The sequence below is a fragment of the Cygnus atratus genome, chromosome 15, assembly GCF_013377495.2.
Source record: "Cygnus atratus isolate AKBS03 ecotype Queensland, Australia chromosome 15, CAtr_DNAZoo_HiC_assembly, whole genome shotgun sequence".
Taxonomy (NCBI): domain Eukaryota; kingdom Metazoa; phylum Chordata; class Aves; order Anseriformes; family Anatidae; genus Cygnus; species Cygnus atratus.
Window position 1 is genome coordinate 953,495 of NC_066376.1, and position 15,183 is coordinate 968,677.

The window sequence follows — 15,183 nt, forward strand, 5'->3', positions numbered from 1 at the left end:
CAATGTGCTTAAGTTCATGTGCAGAGCCATACAAATTCAACTTTTTTGCATGCAAATGCTTCATGGGTACCAGGATGCTGCTGGACAGTTTGTTAGAGACATACCGTAACTCATCAGTACACCTTACTTATTGAGAACCAACATTAAAAAGGCATAGCAAAACCACAAACCAATAACATTTACCAGTTGCGGTGGAGGGGCATATCTTTAAGGAGGTTGGAAAAGACAGCCATTCAAACAATACTAATGTGGCTGATGCAGAACTGGATTGTACAAATAAATGAACGACAGCACTAATCCTGTAGTCAGGAATGCGTTTGAACGCCTAATTTTAATCAATACATGTGATTCTCTGTTCTTCATGAATGCTAGGAATACAGGTGAAAACCTGGAGCACAGATACCAGCTTCGGGTGAAACAGAAAGATAACTAGTAACGGTAGCATGCTGAACCGCTTACTGAGTTTCCAGTAAGGCAAGCTTTAGCTATGCCTTCACAGTACAGACACAAAAGGCAATAAACTTAAGGACATTGTTCTTTTTTTTTCCCTTGCCTTAAACAACCACTGTCTTTAGGAAGCTAACAAAATTCACTTATGTATGAGACTTCTTGTTTGCATGGCTCACCAAATGGCAACCCTTGCTCCTTCCTCTATTGCTAGTATGCAAAAATAGCAGGTTTGGGCCATAAGAATACCTGCCACATCCCAAAAACAAAAATGCAAGAAAGTCACACACTGAGAAGCAGACTCTACTGAGATGGGAACAAGTTATAAATTTACAGCACCATGCATATTTGTGTCAACTGTAAAATAAAGAAGAGCAATATATATAATAAGGGATCTCCTGTTGTAGAGGAAACGGGATGTAAACCCATTCAGATCTCAGGTCTCAGAAAATGACCTCCCCCCTAAAAAGCCAATAGAATGGGTGTTAAAAGTTACCACTGCTGGAGTTCAAACCCAATGCCCTAGTAGGTCTAAAAATATTAGCCTATTTTGGGACAGATATATGAAAATCTACTCCATTACAACAAAAACTAACAGCACCTTTTACAAGAAATATACAATCTGAATGCCTCTCACAAACTAAGATCAATCAAAAAGTAAGTTAAGAAAACCCTCACAAAGAATGCAATGCTTTATGGATACTTACATAACGTATGTTTTGCTGGTAGCTTTAACTCCTCCAATAGGGATTCTTCTAACAATTACTGACGAGTTCTTAGGAATCAGGGCATTATCGTCTGTGTATTCTAAAAAAAAAAAACACACCACAAACACAGAAAAAGATTAGCAATAAGAATGCATATTAATATGTAATTAGACAGCACTTCTGAGCACCCTTTTACAGATATAAAAGTGGAATTTTACATGTAACAATGTACTTTCATTGTCTTGAAGTAACAGTCTGCTTCTAAAAATGTCTTTACATTTATAATCAAATATAAGCAGCAAGATCATGGGTTTTGTGTTTTTTTTTTTTTTTAAACTAGTCTGAATGCCAACAGGAAAACGGTCTCAAAGGTCTCTTAAGGGGAGTCCCTGCTACTGCATGAGGTTCTTTCCTGTTCTTGATTAAATTGCTTTTACTTCTATTAGGCTGTAACACCAGCAGAGTTTTGGAGAAAAAGAAACCACAGCACAATCATAAACCAAATTCTTAAGCCCAATTAGCTTGCCCTGTAATGGCACAGGGACTTAACTAAAGCTTGAAAACTTTCAGCCATTGCTTTCATAGTTGATAACTAAACCCAATTCACTTCTGCTGCTAGTGGTTGAGACAGAACACAGGAGAAGAGAACCTGCCAACTCTGTCCATTTCTTGGAGCTTAATTAATCAACAGCCACCAGGCTTTTCAGCTACTCAGGGCTTTAAATTTAAGTGGAAACTAAACTGGCATTGCTAGAAACTTTCTCACACAATCTTCGTGGTTTTTTTTCGCTTGCTTTCACAAACAGGCCAGAATTGGCTCAAATGAAAGTAGTACATCTCCTCTTAAGCTAATTACCTGGCTAGAATTAACTGCAAAGGGGCGAAATCTTTCCAGTCACTTTTTGCAGAGCAAAATAACTCAAAATTGCTTACAAAGGCAGATTTCAAAAAGCTTTTAGAAAACAGCGTGCCTGAAGCTATCCATGCTTTACCTTGGTTCACATCATATTGCTCTTTTGAAAAGGAGAAAACCTTTTGACCTTTTACATAGGATGGCCCCCCAACTACCCGAGACACCGAGTGAGCTTGAAACACGCAGATCTCTCTATTAGAATGGCTTTTCTATTGTACTTATACAAGTCAGATATACCCCTTTTGAAGCACTATCAGCAGCCAATCCCTATAACCTACCTACAGTTTTAAATACTAAAAGCCCTTACCTTTGCAGACCGAATCAGAACCTTGGTGTGAAAATCAAAGACACCATGTATCTAGTCACGCACTGTCAGGGTGGTTTTCCCAGTGATCAAACATAAAATAAGAATATTTCATAATTTATGCTCCATTTTTCAGAATGTTTTTCCTAGAGACAAGTCTCCTTTAGACTGAAACACACCTACCAGAGAATCATTTCAACACTGAAATCAAAATGTTACTTCTATTTCCAGACGACAAAATGCTTCTACAGAAAACTGAGAAATCTTTTAGCTGAAACTAATTCCTGATCTTCCCCAAGGGAACCAAAGAGCAGACTTCCTCTGAACTTCACAGCAGTTTAGAACTGTGTGAGCAAACAGTTCCTAATGAAATCCATGCAAACAGGAGCAAGTCATATATCCTGAGAAGTCATATATCCTGAAACAACTCCTAGAGCTCTTCTCAAAAGGAAAATCTAACCATTACAAAGCTAGCAGTCAAGAAAGGCCTGAAATAGGACTTTTTGGAGACGTTCAAGGAATACTGAGACCTAGATAAGCAACTGAGAGATCTGGTGAGCTGCAGTTCCCAAAGTAGCTGTTTCTACCCGCTGAATGACGTCACGTACTGCATTGTTGCTGGTCTAGAGAACAAGCCACTGGATGGAGACGTCAGAGCTCTGGGATAAGCAACAGCGGCTCCACAAGAACATCAGAGTTTGCTACGCCTGTGCCACATGCAGAATTTGGAAGTTCTGCAGAAGGTTACAACTGGCACCTCTCCTACACTGTAAACATGAGAACAGCTGACTAGCCCAGCTGCATCTGCCTGGACATCAGCTGAAAGAAACAGGAAAGATACTGTTTTGTTTGTGCATGACACATCTATAGACAAGGAATATTATGAGGAGCTGTTTTTGAAGTTTTTATCCACCATTCCCAGGCTCACAAGTAAAAAACAGTAAAATTTTTGCACTTTCATACCAGATTATGACAGCCATAACTATTCCAAAAAGACACATTTTTCCTTTGAGAACTTATGCTTTTATTAGAAAACTTGTGCATTTTTTAAAATGTCTGTTCTTCCTTAACAGTGAAAATATGCTTCATTTCTGTTCCCACTATAAGTCTGCTCTGACTGTAAACTATTGTCTCCTATAGCCAAGGGATTTATCCACAAATTAAACAAGCTTGCAGACAGGCCAATTCAAACAAGCATAAAACATCTATGGTACAGATGAAGAAGTGCTCTTTTAGTATTTTGTGAAAATCTATTGACCCTTAGAAGAGATGCATTAACATTTGCCTTCTGAATAAGCTATCCTCGTGTGCATACATAAATTTCCTCGCTTTCAGTCTGTATGTTAAGTGTGCATTGAAGAAAGCTCCAGCCAGCCAGGAACAAAATGATGTAAGAATGAATTTACTTTAAATGTTCATCTGTGCTTTTATTACATATTTAAACTGATCAACAGAAGAGCAATAATTCCTCATGAAGGAAAGACTTCATTTGTATAGGACACTTATTGGTATTTAGTAATTAAAATTATCCAATTTGCTTGTGACAGAGAATTTGTGGAAGAGTGATCACATCCAGGAGAGTGAGTAGCTGAGTTACTTCTGTGAGAGGACCCCATTCCAGTTGGCTTTAGTACCTTTATTTTTCCTTTGTCTTAACTATTTGAATGCGTTTTGGTGATGAAATTTTAATAAAAGTGAAGTAAAACAACGCAAAGCAAAAACTTAATTTCTTTTAAAATCGGACGAGGGCTAAAGCTGAAGAGCTATTCTCGAAGTCTCTGGAAACTTGTTTGCCTAATTTGAATTTAACAGAGGCCAGCTTAGTCTAACAGCTCTAAGACTGAACTGGCATCCCCCAGCAGAAGCTTGTTCCCCATGGGCAGCAATATCCCCTAGCAGGGACTTGGCAACTCCCAGGATCTGCAAAATAGTGTCACTCTGCAGACCCTGCCCCCCCACGTGACGGGACATCTGCAAAACGAGCGGTGAGATCACACTCAACAAGGCCACTTTTCACACTTGTCCAAGCAGAGCTCGAGCAGAAGCGTTCGGCAAAGCAGGAGGTGACCGTTCTGTTGATTGCTATTCCCTTACGGTACAAAACTTGTTCTACTGATGGTGCCAGCCAGTAACTGGCTACTGGGCTTTCGTCAGCCTGACCTGTGATTAAAAATATGGATTCGATTAGCACAGAAAGCTTGCAAAAACGAAGGAAAAAATGGATGTTACATTAAGCAGAACAGGCGTAACAGTGTAAAAACTGCTGTATCTTTTATAAGAAGATAGTATACTTGAAAGAGACAAGGGAAAGAAAAGTTTCAAGGAATGGAGGCAAACAAGTTAAAAAAAAAAACTGATTTGCTGCCTCATACCTATGTAGAAATCTCAATTCAAAACCTGCATGTCTGCGACCTTCCTGCAAAAATAGTATAAAAACCTGAAAATCTGATATTTTTACTAATTTGCATCAAATGTATACTATGAACGAGTTACTCTAAAAAGTTCGTTCTGGGTTTTATGGCCTGTTTTAATCCACCATGTTGAGTCTGGCAGGACTGCAGAGAGCATCTTTTGAGCACTACGTAGAGAAGTATTTTCACCTGGATAAAGTACACGTGCTCTTCAAAAACATCATTAGAGAGCAACCCTGTAGGTGAAACCACCTTTGCTAGGCATCTAAGCTTTGCTTAATAGTGAGACAATATACTATCGGTGGAAGGATTTGAAGAGTAAAAGATGACGACCACCAGCAACATTCAAGATCGTCTCTACCAGAAAACAGTGCAACTCCCAAGAACGCCTTTTCTCCCTAGCACTTAAAAAATGAGATGAGGGAACGTATTTTAACTCTGTTCTTATCAATGCTCATTTGCACACTTTGCAGCAAGCAAAATGAGCTCTGCAGCTGGCACTGAAAGCACTGCCTCAGAACACCCTTACTGATGGGGCGGACTACTATTTCTAGGTTTTTAGCTTCCACCAACATAGGTATCCACGATCTCAGCTACCACTGGCACACCATCGTTTCCTGAATTAGCTAGTTCAGTTGCCCAAATGGCTCACAGATCTTTCGTTTGTGTCATCATGGTCTTGAAAGGAAGAGCTGACAAATCTAACAAACTTTGAGTCATTAATCTGACCACACTGACTGTCTGAAGCCTTAATGCCTTAGTGGCATCACGTGCCACTTCAGCCTGTGACTGGTGGAAGCGGAAGCAATGCCGGAGACAAGGTGAAGATCGACCAAACTGAGCCTGCCTTAAGCGCTGGGCAAAGGGACAATAATCTAGCTGACTCCACACTCCCAAGGAGGATGGATCCCAAACCTGCTGGTGACAGAGTTCAAGCAGCTGACTCCCAGACCGGCACTGCACCCGAGCTCCACAACAGCTTTTGAACAGGTACATGACTTACACTCAGCTTCAGCAGGGAAACCGGGAACTCCACATCTTTTCTGAAGGCTCTGCATAATAACACTGCGTGGCAGCCCAAGAATTAATTGCACTGAGGTGTAACCAAAGCAATCCCTGATACTAGCACTGCAATGTAAACTTGTACGGTGAAGGACGAGGTTTAAAAATTGCTTAAATGTCTTATCTAATGTGCTAAATTTGCATATTGTTGACCTTTCAGTAGACACCTCAGCAGCGAGACCAAGTGATTTTGGAGTTAGCATGAGTTTTAAGACATCACATCGGGCATTACTAAAGCTGTCAAGTGCAGGCTGCAACAATGAACTCATGAAAGTCCCGGGTTCAAGAGTGTCTTTTAAAAACACTATTCTTCCTTAAAACTATTCATCTCACCACGACCAGTTCAGAGTTAATCATTTTTTAAATTTATTCTGCCAGATAGAAATGCTTTCCTTATACCTTCTCCAAGTGTTTTTGAGTCAGAATGCTTTAGGGCAGAAAAAGCCTGTTCAAGAAACAAGAGTTCTAAAGTTTGCAGTTTTTCCACAAAAAATGCGGATGTTGTGAGAATATCTATTGTGAAAGACGGTAATCAAATTCAGATCAAACGAAGAGGAGTCACGTTTAAATACTCATTCTTGAGAACAGGCCTTTTTTTTTTTTTTGAAATGGGTCCCCACCATCCTTTTTGCCTTCCCAGCCTCTGAAAGAGTTCATCAGGTCATATTTTTTCCACTGATATTTAAGTTCCTATTTACTTTCAGCTTATACTAGCATTCCTTTGATTACTAGAATTCCCTTATGAGAGTGACAGTTACTGCATTTTGAAAGGTCAGAGTATTCTGACACACCTGAACAAGTAGACCATTCGTAAGCTTCACTTTGTTCTCTCCAATATCATTTTAACATCTCAGAACTCCTACACAGACAGAAGTTGTAAGAAACCAGTGCTTTACACCCATATTTAAGAATTCCAGACATGTCATTTAGGCAGAAGTCCTAATTTAATTTTTCCTTTATCTTTGAACAACGCGTTTAAATATCTACATCCAATTAGTAAGAAATGAAATTTTCAACTTCCTTTTTCTTTTTTTAAAGTGGAAATCACCCTTACAAGAACTTCAGTAAGTATCTGTGCTGCTAATACACCAAGTTTAGAATTTATTTAAAAAAAAAAATAAATCACAACGGTCTAAGAGCAACACAAGGTACCTAGAAGAGGATCTTACTGCCTTGAAATGAGTGATGCTCTTTAAGAGAGATGCTTTAACTCCATCTTTAGGCAACACTGCACTTAACATTGTAACCTACTGAGGCAGATACTTTTTCTTCCCCGGATTCTGGCATGCATGAGAACAAGGCTTTGAAAACAAACTTTTTTTAAACAGGCTTCGCACCCCCCCACCCCCCCAGCAGTAATTGGGCTCCATCACAGTGTTACCATCCAACTTTCTGGTTTTAAGGCTGTTTATTACAGCTATTACAACTGAGACTTCAGACAGCTGGCCAATCAGCCCGCTAGTATTTGTGAAACTTACAATACATTAGCGACCGCGGACAAAGTTTAGAGACCCTCCTGTAGCAAAGCCCTTAAAACAAATTAAACATTTTTCAAAAGGTTCTGACAATTTTATTCAATACTACTATAAAAAAATAAAATCAAGACTTCTGAAATGTATCTACCTATGTGTCATGCAACACAACAAAATCCATCAGCAGCCCCTGAACATTGTGCTGTTAAGTCCCTTTACAGACATCCTCCTGAGAACATATATTTTTTAATATTTGTAGACAATCAGCGAGCTTTAAGTCCAATCATTTTAAAGGCTAGGGTTGAAGTTACAGTTACTGCAGTGTACAGACATATTACCCAATTTGAATTTTACTCTGTGAAACAGGAGAAGGAAAAAAACTAGTACACATTTTAAAGAAAAGATTGCTGTAAAAATGTCACAGAACCACAAGGTGAACAGGAAAAAAAGAGTTTACTGTATGAGAAATGAAAACACTTCAGAATTCTTTTTATTTCTGAAAAGTGACATCCCAAAGTCTTTAATCGCATCCAAACTTATCAAGATGGCAGATCACCGCTATAAACTAAAGTATCATACTAGGCAACATAAAAGCTTTATCATCACTGACAATTGAGCACCATATTAGAATTTATGACATTTCCAAGAATTTCTTATTATGCTCTCTGTAAGTGCTGTGCCATCACCCTTCACCAGCGTCCTAACATGGTTAGTACGTGGAACCAGGAAAAAAAAAAGTTACAAGTGAATGATGACACCATGCTCAATAGCACTTGAATGACAATGTCTTCGGTGAAAAAACAGGTTGCGTTAACAGGAAATTCCAAAGTATAGTTTACATACTGAGAACGCTTGTGGGTGAAGTGGTTTTAAAGGGTCTGTGAAGCTGATGGTCACAGATACACTCTTAACAGAAGACACTGGGAGCGAGCCGTTTCCACAACAGCCACAAAGCTGATTTTCCAATATGGTGGAGTATATGGAAGTCACCAAACCCACTTTTTTTTCTTCAAATACATTACCCATCTGTCCTATTCCTATCGCTTTCAGCTTTCTCCATCGATTTTCAAATAAACCTGGCAAATTTGCCACGAGCAGTTGCCCTCCCGCGTTCCCTTACCGTTTGAGCTGGAAGAGTTCGAAGGACCCCAAGCCCCCAAAACTTGTTCGGGCGCTACGCGGGCGCCCCAGCCGCGCGTCCCCCCGCGCCTCGCCCAGCACGGAGCCGTCGGGGCTGCGGCCTCCATCCAGGCCGCGGCTGCCGAGCTGGGCCCCGCCGCGCTCCGCTCGCCCCCCGGCCCCCGCCCGGCGCCGCGAGGAGCCAGCCGGGCCCCGGGCCGAGCCCCGTGCCGGGCCGAGCCGCGCCGCGGCGCCCCACGCACCTTCTTTGGTCTGGGCGTTGGTGATCTGCAGGTCGCAGTCGGCCGCCTTCAGCTTCTCGCGGGCCATGATCTGGCGCTTGAGGTCGCACAGGGAGATGTGGAGGCCGTCGAAGGTGACCGTGTCATAGTTGAGCTTGGACGAGAACTTGTAGTGCACGCACGACATGGCTGGGGCCGGGCGGCGCCCGCTGCGGGACGGCGGCGGCACGGCCTCGGCGCCGGGTGCGGCCCCGCGGCCAGGCGGGGCAGGGCAGCGCGGGGCAGGGCAGCGCGGGCCGGCGGCGGCCGGCGGAGGCTGGGCTCGGGCGGCGCTCAGGGGCCGCGCCGCTCCGCCATGGGCAGGCCGCGCGGCCTGGGCCGGGCTGGGCGGGCGGAGGCCTCAGCGCTCCATGGCGGCGGCGGCGCCGCCAGGCCCCGGCCCCCGCCCCCGCCCCGCGACGACTCCGGCCCTCGCGATCGAGCTGGGCCGCGGCGGCGGCGACGCGCCCCCGGCTCCTCCCGGCCGCTCGGCTCGGCCCGGTCCCGCTCCGCTCCGCTCCCGGCCCCTCGCGGCGGCGCCCCCCGGCCCGGCCCGGCCCGGCCCGGCCCGGTCGCTATGGCGGCTGCGGCGCCCCCGCCTCGGCGCTCCTCCGAGGGGTTTCCCGGCCGCCAACCGCACGGGCCGCCGCGGGCGCCGCACTGCGCGTGCGCAACGGCACGCCGCGCCCACCCCACGTGACGCAGCGCAGTATGACAAAGCGGCCGCGCGGCCCGCGTCACGTGGGCGGCGCCGCCACGCCCTCCCCGAAGGGCTGCGCGCGCCCCCCAGCGGAGCGGCCGTTGGCGGCCGGGGGGGACGGTGTGCGATGGCGTCAGCTCCCGTGTCACCTCACGGAGCCGCCTCACGGTGTCACCCCCCGTGTCACCTCCCGTGTCCCCCCCTCCCGTGCCGCCTCACTCCAGCCCCCAGAGCGCCGTGTCCCTCGCGCCCCCCGCCCACCTTTTTCCTTTCCCTGGTATTTGCCTGCTAATAAATTACATCAAACTACACAATTGATATTAATCACCTTCCTGTGGATGTCGTATTTTTATTAACGTCATGATTAAACCCGTTTGTTTATAGTTCTGTGCTGCTCAATAGCCAACCCATTTATCACTAAACAGCGACAAACTTTCGGAGTGCAATCCTTCACTGTACAAGCGTTTGTTCCTAATCCTCTGGACCCAAGTCTGTGCAGATAAACTTTATACCTGATACTTTAAACCTGATACTTTAGAGTATCAGGCGGTGCAGTGCCATCTGAAACAAACCAACCTAAAACCAGGTACATTTCTGAAGTAAAAATAGGGAAGACTAACAGGCAAAGAAACAAACAAACATTTCTCATCTAAACTGCTAGGCTAGGAATCTTTTGGTATCTAAACCCTACAGATTACATTCGGGGGTTTCGTGCGCTCCAGGGAAAAAGGACCTGCGTGTGCGAGGGGACTGGGCTGTGAAGTATGTGGGGTCTGCAGCCTACGCAGGCTGTGCATAAAACAGTCTGTCTCCACTCGATTGTTTGAGGTTTTAATAATTCCGTGAAAGAATGTCAGCACATCCGTACTACTGGTTTTTTAAACTAGCTTCCACATAAGCACCAGACCTGTGTACCCTGGCTCACCTCTCATATAAACACATTGAGAACCGGCTGTAGGCATAGTCCCACTCACGTTGAATCAGACAGCACACATGACACTGCGTTTATGCTACCCTTTGGGTTTTTGCTGCCCACTGAAGGCAGATGGTGCCTGGCCTGGGTAAGGTCTGCTGGGCCAAACTCACCTCTTCCACAAGCTCTGGAACAAATTTGAATCAGCAGAGTGTGCGCCAGGTCGGCACGTTGCACCACATAGTCCCAGCCCTTCTCAGCTGCTGTGAGGTGTCCCAAAAGGAATGCAATGCCTGATGAAGCCCTGCCGTAGGGCCTGCTCATGCAGCAGAAGGTGATGTATCCCCACAGCCGATGGCTCTGTGCCTCTGGCTACACCCGGGAGCGGCTCCGAGACCAGGTCCGCACGTGCTGATGCTGCCGTGCTGTTACTGAGACAAATTCATCTTACACAAAGGGTTTGACATGCCTAAATGATGTTTAACCACGCTCCGCAGAAATGTTCGTGTCATATCGGTTTGTTGTTGCAGCAGATGAAGAATTATTCATTTATAACTTTAAAAAGTACATAAGGAACCTCCTAGGAAGAGGAGAAAACACTTGTGTGGCTTTCAGAGAGAGCTGGTTTACGTTCTGAAAGTCTAGGCAAATATGAAAGCAGCATTGTGGCTTGGTGTTCTCTGTACACCTGCTGGCATCACGACTATTTTTGTAGCTCTAAGTTACTTCTGCAACTTTTAACCCTTTTGCTTTCAGATACATTCAGCAGTGAATTGTCCTCCATGTTCCGCAAAACAACCTAAAGCATAAGTTACCCAAGGTTTGCTGTTACTGTTTTAGGTCAGACTCACAGATTAGTTTAAAAAAGAGCAATAAAGAAGGTATTTTGGTTAAAACATAGTTTCATAGTTTTTCCATTACAGATTATTAGGAGCTGTGTAGGAAACTTCCTCTCGTTTACTACTTTATTGATCTGGAAGCAGCTTATTCCTCTGCACATTTCTGCCATGCTGCACCGAGCACGCTTTTGCCGAGCTGTCCGTGCTGCTTCATTCTGAGATACCCGAGCATTTGGACTGAGCGCTGCCTGCGACAAAAATGTTCCTGAATGTCTGGGAAGTACCTGCTATACAGCTGAACTGTATAAAAGCAAACAAGCAAAAAAGCTCTTGAAACCTGAAAGGGCAAAATATTTTGAATAACTTCAGAGCCACAGTAGTAAGTCTGTCGGAAAAAGACATGTAAATAAGCAGGTTGGCATAGTGGGATGGTCTGTGTTTGCATTTCTTTCTTCAGTTTGTTTTGTTGGGAGCAAAGACTCCCCCTCCTTTTTTTTTTTAAAAAAAAATTATTTATTTATTTATTTAACTTTAGGTGTGAGCTCTACACAAGAAAAGTGGAGCTTGCATTGCCATAAGCATTTGGGGCTCTCCAGCAATCTGAGAGCACAAACCAGCACCTACAGAGCTGACGGCCCACACGGCCAGTTTTGCTGGAATATCCACATGGCTCTGTAATGTCACAGTTCCACAGCTCGGTGTCATCAGTGCTGCTTCTGAGGTAACATGCTGTGAGCACGCACCGGTTAAAGCTAAGCTTTAGTTACGGATGACAATACCATTAGTACACTAAGAAAAAAAAAAAAAAAAGCGTGAACAAGAAACAACAAACCAACCTCTGGTTCTTTTCTTCTCCTGCTCCCTTCTGTTCAGCTCCTCTGTGTACAGCTTGTGTGCGTACACCACACACACACCAAACCGTGACTCACAACTACATCACACCAACTTGTTACTATTGGTAACTTAATACATTTTGATCACAGTGATCAAAACTTGGAACCCATGGGGTGGTAAATGAAGGCATCTGGACATCCAAGAGCAGCATCATGCAGATGTCTGCACTTCCACCTTGCTGACCAAAGGGAGAAAGCAGGTGTTGAACCAGCACGGCCACATCTGTACCCAGCCAGGAACCACGTTAGAGGTGGCAGCACACCGCATTCACCAAGCTCCCATCTTAACCTTCATATCCACAAACCACTTATGGTCAGTGCCAGAAACCAGCATACTTCCCAAGTGTGACACATCCACAGCTGCTCTCTTCACTCAAATGCTCACAAACTTTAAGGGTAAGGAGAAAAGTGCCATCATTTAGTATAACCCTCTGCACACTGCATTAAGACCCAGAGCAGTGGATGAACCGTGGGTGATCTTGATCATATTCTCCAGCTCTGAGGATACTTCAAAGTCTCCAGAAGGTTTTCTTGCTTTTTCCTCCTGAAACCAAAGCTCACAGGTGGAAATGGCACTGCGGTTTTCTGCGGGGAGGTCCTCACTTGAGCCGTATCGACCCTTTGCTGGTTCCAGTTCCACATTGCACCTGTGGGATCTGATTTCTGTACAATTCTATTGATTTTCCCCCTTAGCCACAAGCTTAAAACTCTGATCATCCTGGATCGAAGCCAGCCTTGTGCAGGCAGGATATTCCTTATGCGGTGGCAGTCCGCAGCTGTCTGTGCAGCACACCTTTCCAGCCGCTAAGCGTAAAAGCTGACAGAGTTGGAGCTCCCTGTCTTTGTACGGGGCTTTATAAAACTGTTTTCTGAGGGGAGAAGAAGAAGGGGATTTGGTCAAATATAAGGCAACAGGCTGTTAATGCTGAGCCACATTCTGCCAACAAAAACAGGAGGAATGATAATCTGCTTGCAAAGGGACTGAAGACCCCACTTGCTCTGAGTGCTGCAGAGCTCTGATCACCCACCTGCACTTCACTTGGGCACATTTCTGGGTTAGAAAAGAGGCTGGGGTTCCCAATGGGCATTTTTTAATCCCTGGGATAGTTTCCAGGAATTGTCACTGAAGCTTTCAAATTTCTGGTTTCATGATTCTGAAAGCTTCCCAAGATGAGAATGCCTTTGCAAGGCCAGGTGGAGAATCCCAAACGCCAGTGCAGCATGAAGGAGGGGAGGTGCACGCCTGGTGTCAGCAATCCTCGGCTCTCTGCCCCTCCAGCTTTCTCTCCTAAGACAATAGTATCAGCTGAGAAAGAAATACTGACTTTTCCTTATCTTTGCCACTGTAAATAGAAGGAGCTTTGTCAGAAACAGACCAAAGCTAATCAGAACACATCCTCTTGTTTTTAATAAATATCCCATCCCATTGTTCTGAGTGCAAGACTGAAAAATGGTGATTTGGGCACTGCCTGATGAATGCATGTGAAATGTGCTGGATTGATAGTCCAGCTGGGGAGCTGTGAATCCTCCAATTATTCCCAGAACAATACAGAATAACTATGGGATGAAGAAGCAGAATTCTTTTATTTTGTGCCCTGCCAACATCCCTAACTGAATCACTGACCCTTCTGCTGGAATAGTTAAGGAGAAGCTTAGCTGTGACATTTGTACCTGTACCTGAGAACTGGAGAAATACCGCAAGTTTGTTTTACTGCCCAGAGTTCCAGCATCCCATGGCTGCCCTGTGGTTTTCCCAGCTCAGCCATTATCTGCTCGTCTCTATTCAAAACCCAGAGGTGGAAGTTGGCTTTGTTAAAGCTCCTGGGAGCCTTCTTACCCATCAGTGTCTGCATGCTCTCCTGTAAACTGTCCAGTTACTTTTTCATGAAAAAATCCATTACAGTTCTGGGATGATTCCTTAAAGATTAGGGTCTGTCTGACCTGTTCACCATGGTCAGGGCCGCGCCACCAGCCATCTGTCCAGCAGCATTGCACATTACCGTGCTTCCATTGCTCTGCTGATGTATGGCTGCTGGGGTGGCACCGGCCAGGAAAAATGGGCCCAGGGGCCCAAGTGAGGTGTTATTTAATATTTTAAGTGCTAATAAATATTACAGATATCTGTGAGGGACTGTGCTGCAGTTTACGAAGTGAAAGGAAGGAGAAATAATGAACAGTCAAAGGAAAGGGACCTAGGGCGCCTAAGACACGGAGGAACAGTTTGATTTCACAGGACCACCTACAGTTTTTTTGGCAATGTCACATACATTTCCTGAGATTAATGAGGGATTTAACTCCCCCCACAGGTTTAATGCTGTTCTCACAGTGCTCTAAATCACCAGAAATGCTCAGAGGTTTTGGAATCTCTTGTCCCTACCGTTCCTTTGCAAAGTTGCCTGTGACCAAAAGTGCAATGCCTCTGTGGAAACCTGGCAACCTGGGCAACGGGGAAGAAAATTTCAAGCGGCTTTTGTCCTGTTGCAGAGGCACACAGGAACCGGGCAGCAGCAGCTCCATCCAGCTGGGTTTGTCAGGGCTCTGTCCCTGCTCAAGAACCCCTGCAACAGAAATTTGTTTTCTAATGAGTCAGTGTCACCAGAAAACATTTAGCAAAGCATCGTTATGGGTCAGGCCTCTTCCTGACCAACCTGTCTTTTGGGATTGTTGTATGTCTGCAATTTTCATCTGTAAATTGCTTCTCAAACATTAATTAAGCCTTGAAGTGCACTAGTGGGCAGGAAAGTCTGTGACTGCAGAGCTGCTGAGAGAAGTGCAGCTGTAACCACACAACCAGGCAGCTTCAGAGGGTTCCAGGATCCTCCTCAGCCTGCAAAGTGGGGCTCCTAAAGTGTGTGCTTTTGCTCACTTGGAACCCGGGAGGATTTAGATCTCATTTAAGGAATATTTCATCCCTGTGGGATTTTGGAAAAGGGCAGAGGACAGCAGGACCCTGCCTGCCCACTGCACTGTGCTCAGCCAGCCTCGCAGCTCCAGCACCTGCATCTGCCACTGGCACTGGAAATCCGCACCTGCTTCAGGGATGTCCTGGTTTTGGCTTGGATGGAGTTTTAATTTCCTTCACAGTGGCTAGTATGGTGCCGTGTTTTGGATTTAGGATGAGA

The 15,183-nt window shown here is 45.0% G+C and overlaps 1 protein-coding gene across 4 annotated transcripts in view; it reads right to left on the reverse strand.

Annotated features, from left to right (window-relative positions):
* The window catches only part of RBBP6 (RB binding protein 6, ubiquitin ligase), a 31,568-nt gene extending 22,613 nt beyond the window's left edge, over positions 1 to 8,955 (reverse strand). For 3 of the 4 annotated variants that reach the window (XM_035563420.2, XM_035563418.2, XM_035563419.2), the window contains exons 1-2: positions 8,699 to 8,955; positions 1,155 to 1,254 (exon numbers count right to left, since the gene is read on the reverse strand). In XM_035563420.2, coding sequence (XP_035419313.1) covers positions 1,155 to 1,254; positions 8,699 to 8,864 — 266 coding nt within the window. In that variant the 5' untranslated portion in view covers positions 8,865 to 8,955. The remainder of the gene's footprint in view (positions 1 to 1,154; positions 1,255 to 8,698) is intronic. The other variant, XM_035563417.2, reaches the window with a different exon arrangement.
* Positions 8,956 to 15,183: the final 6,228 nt, after the last annotated feature.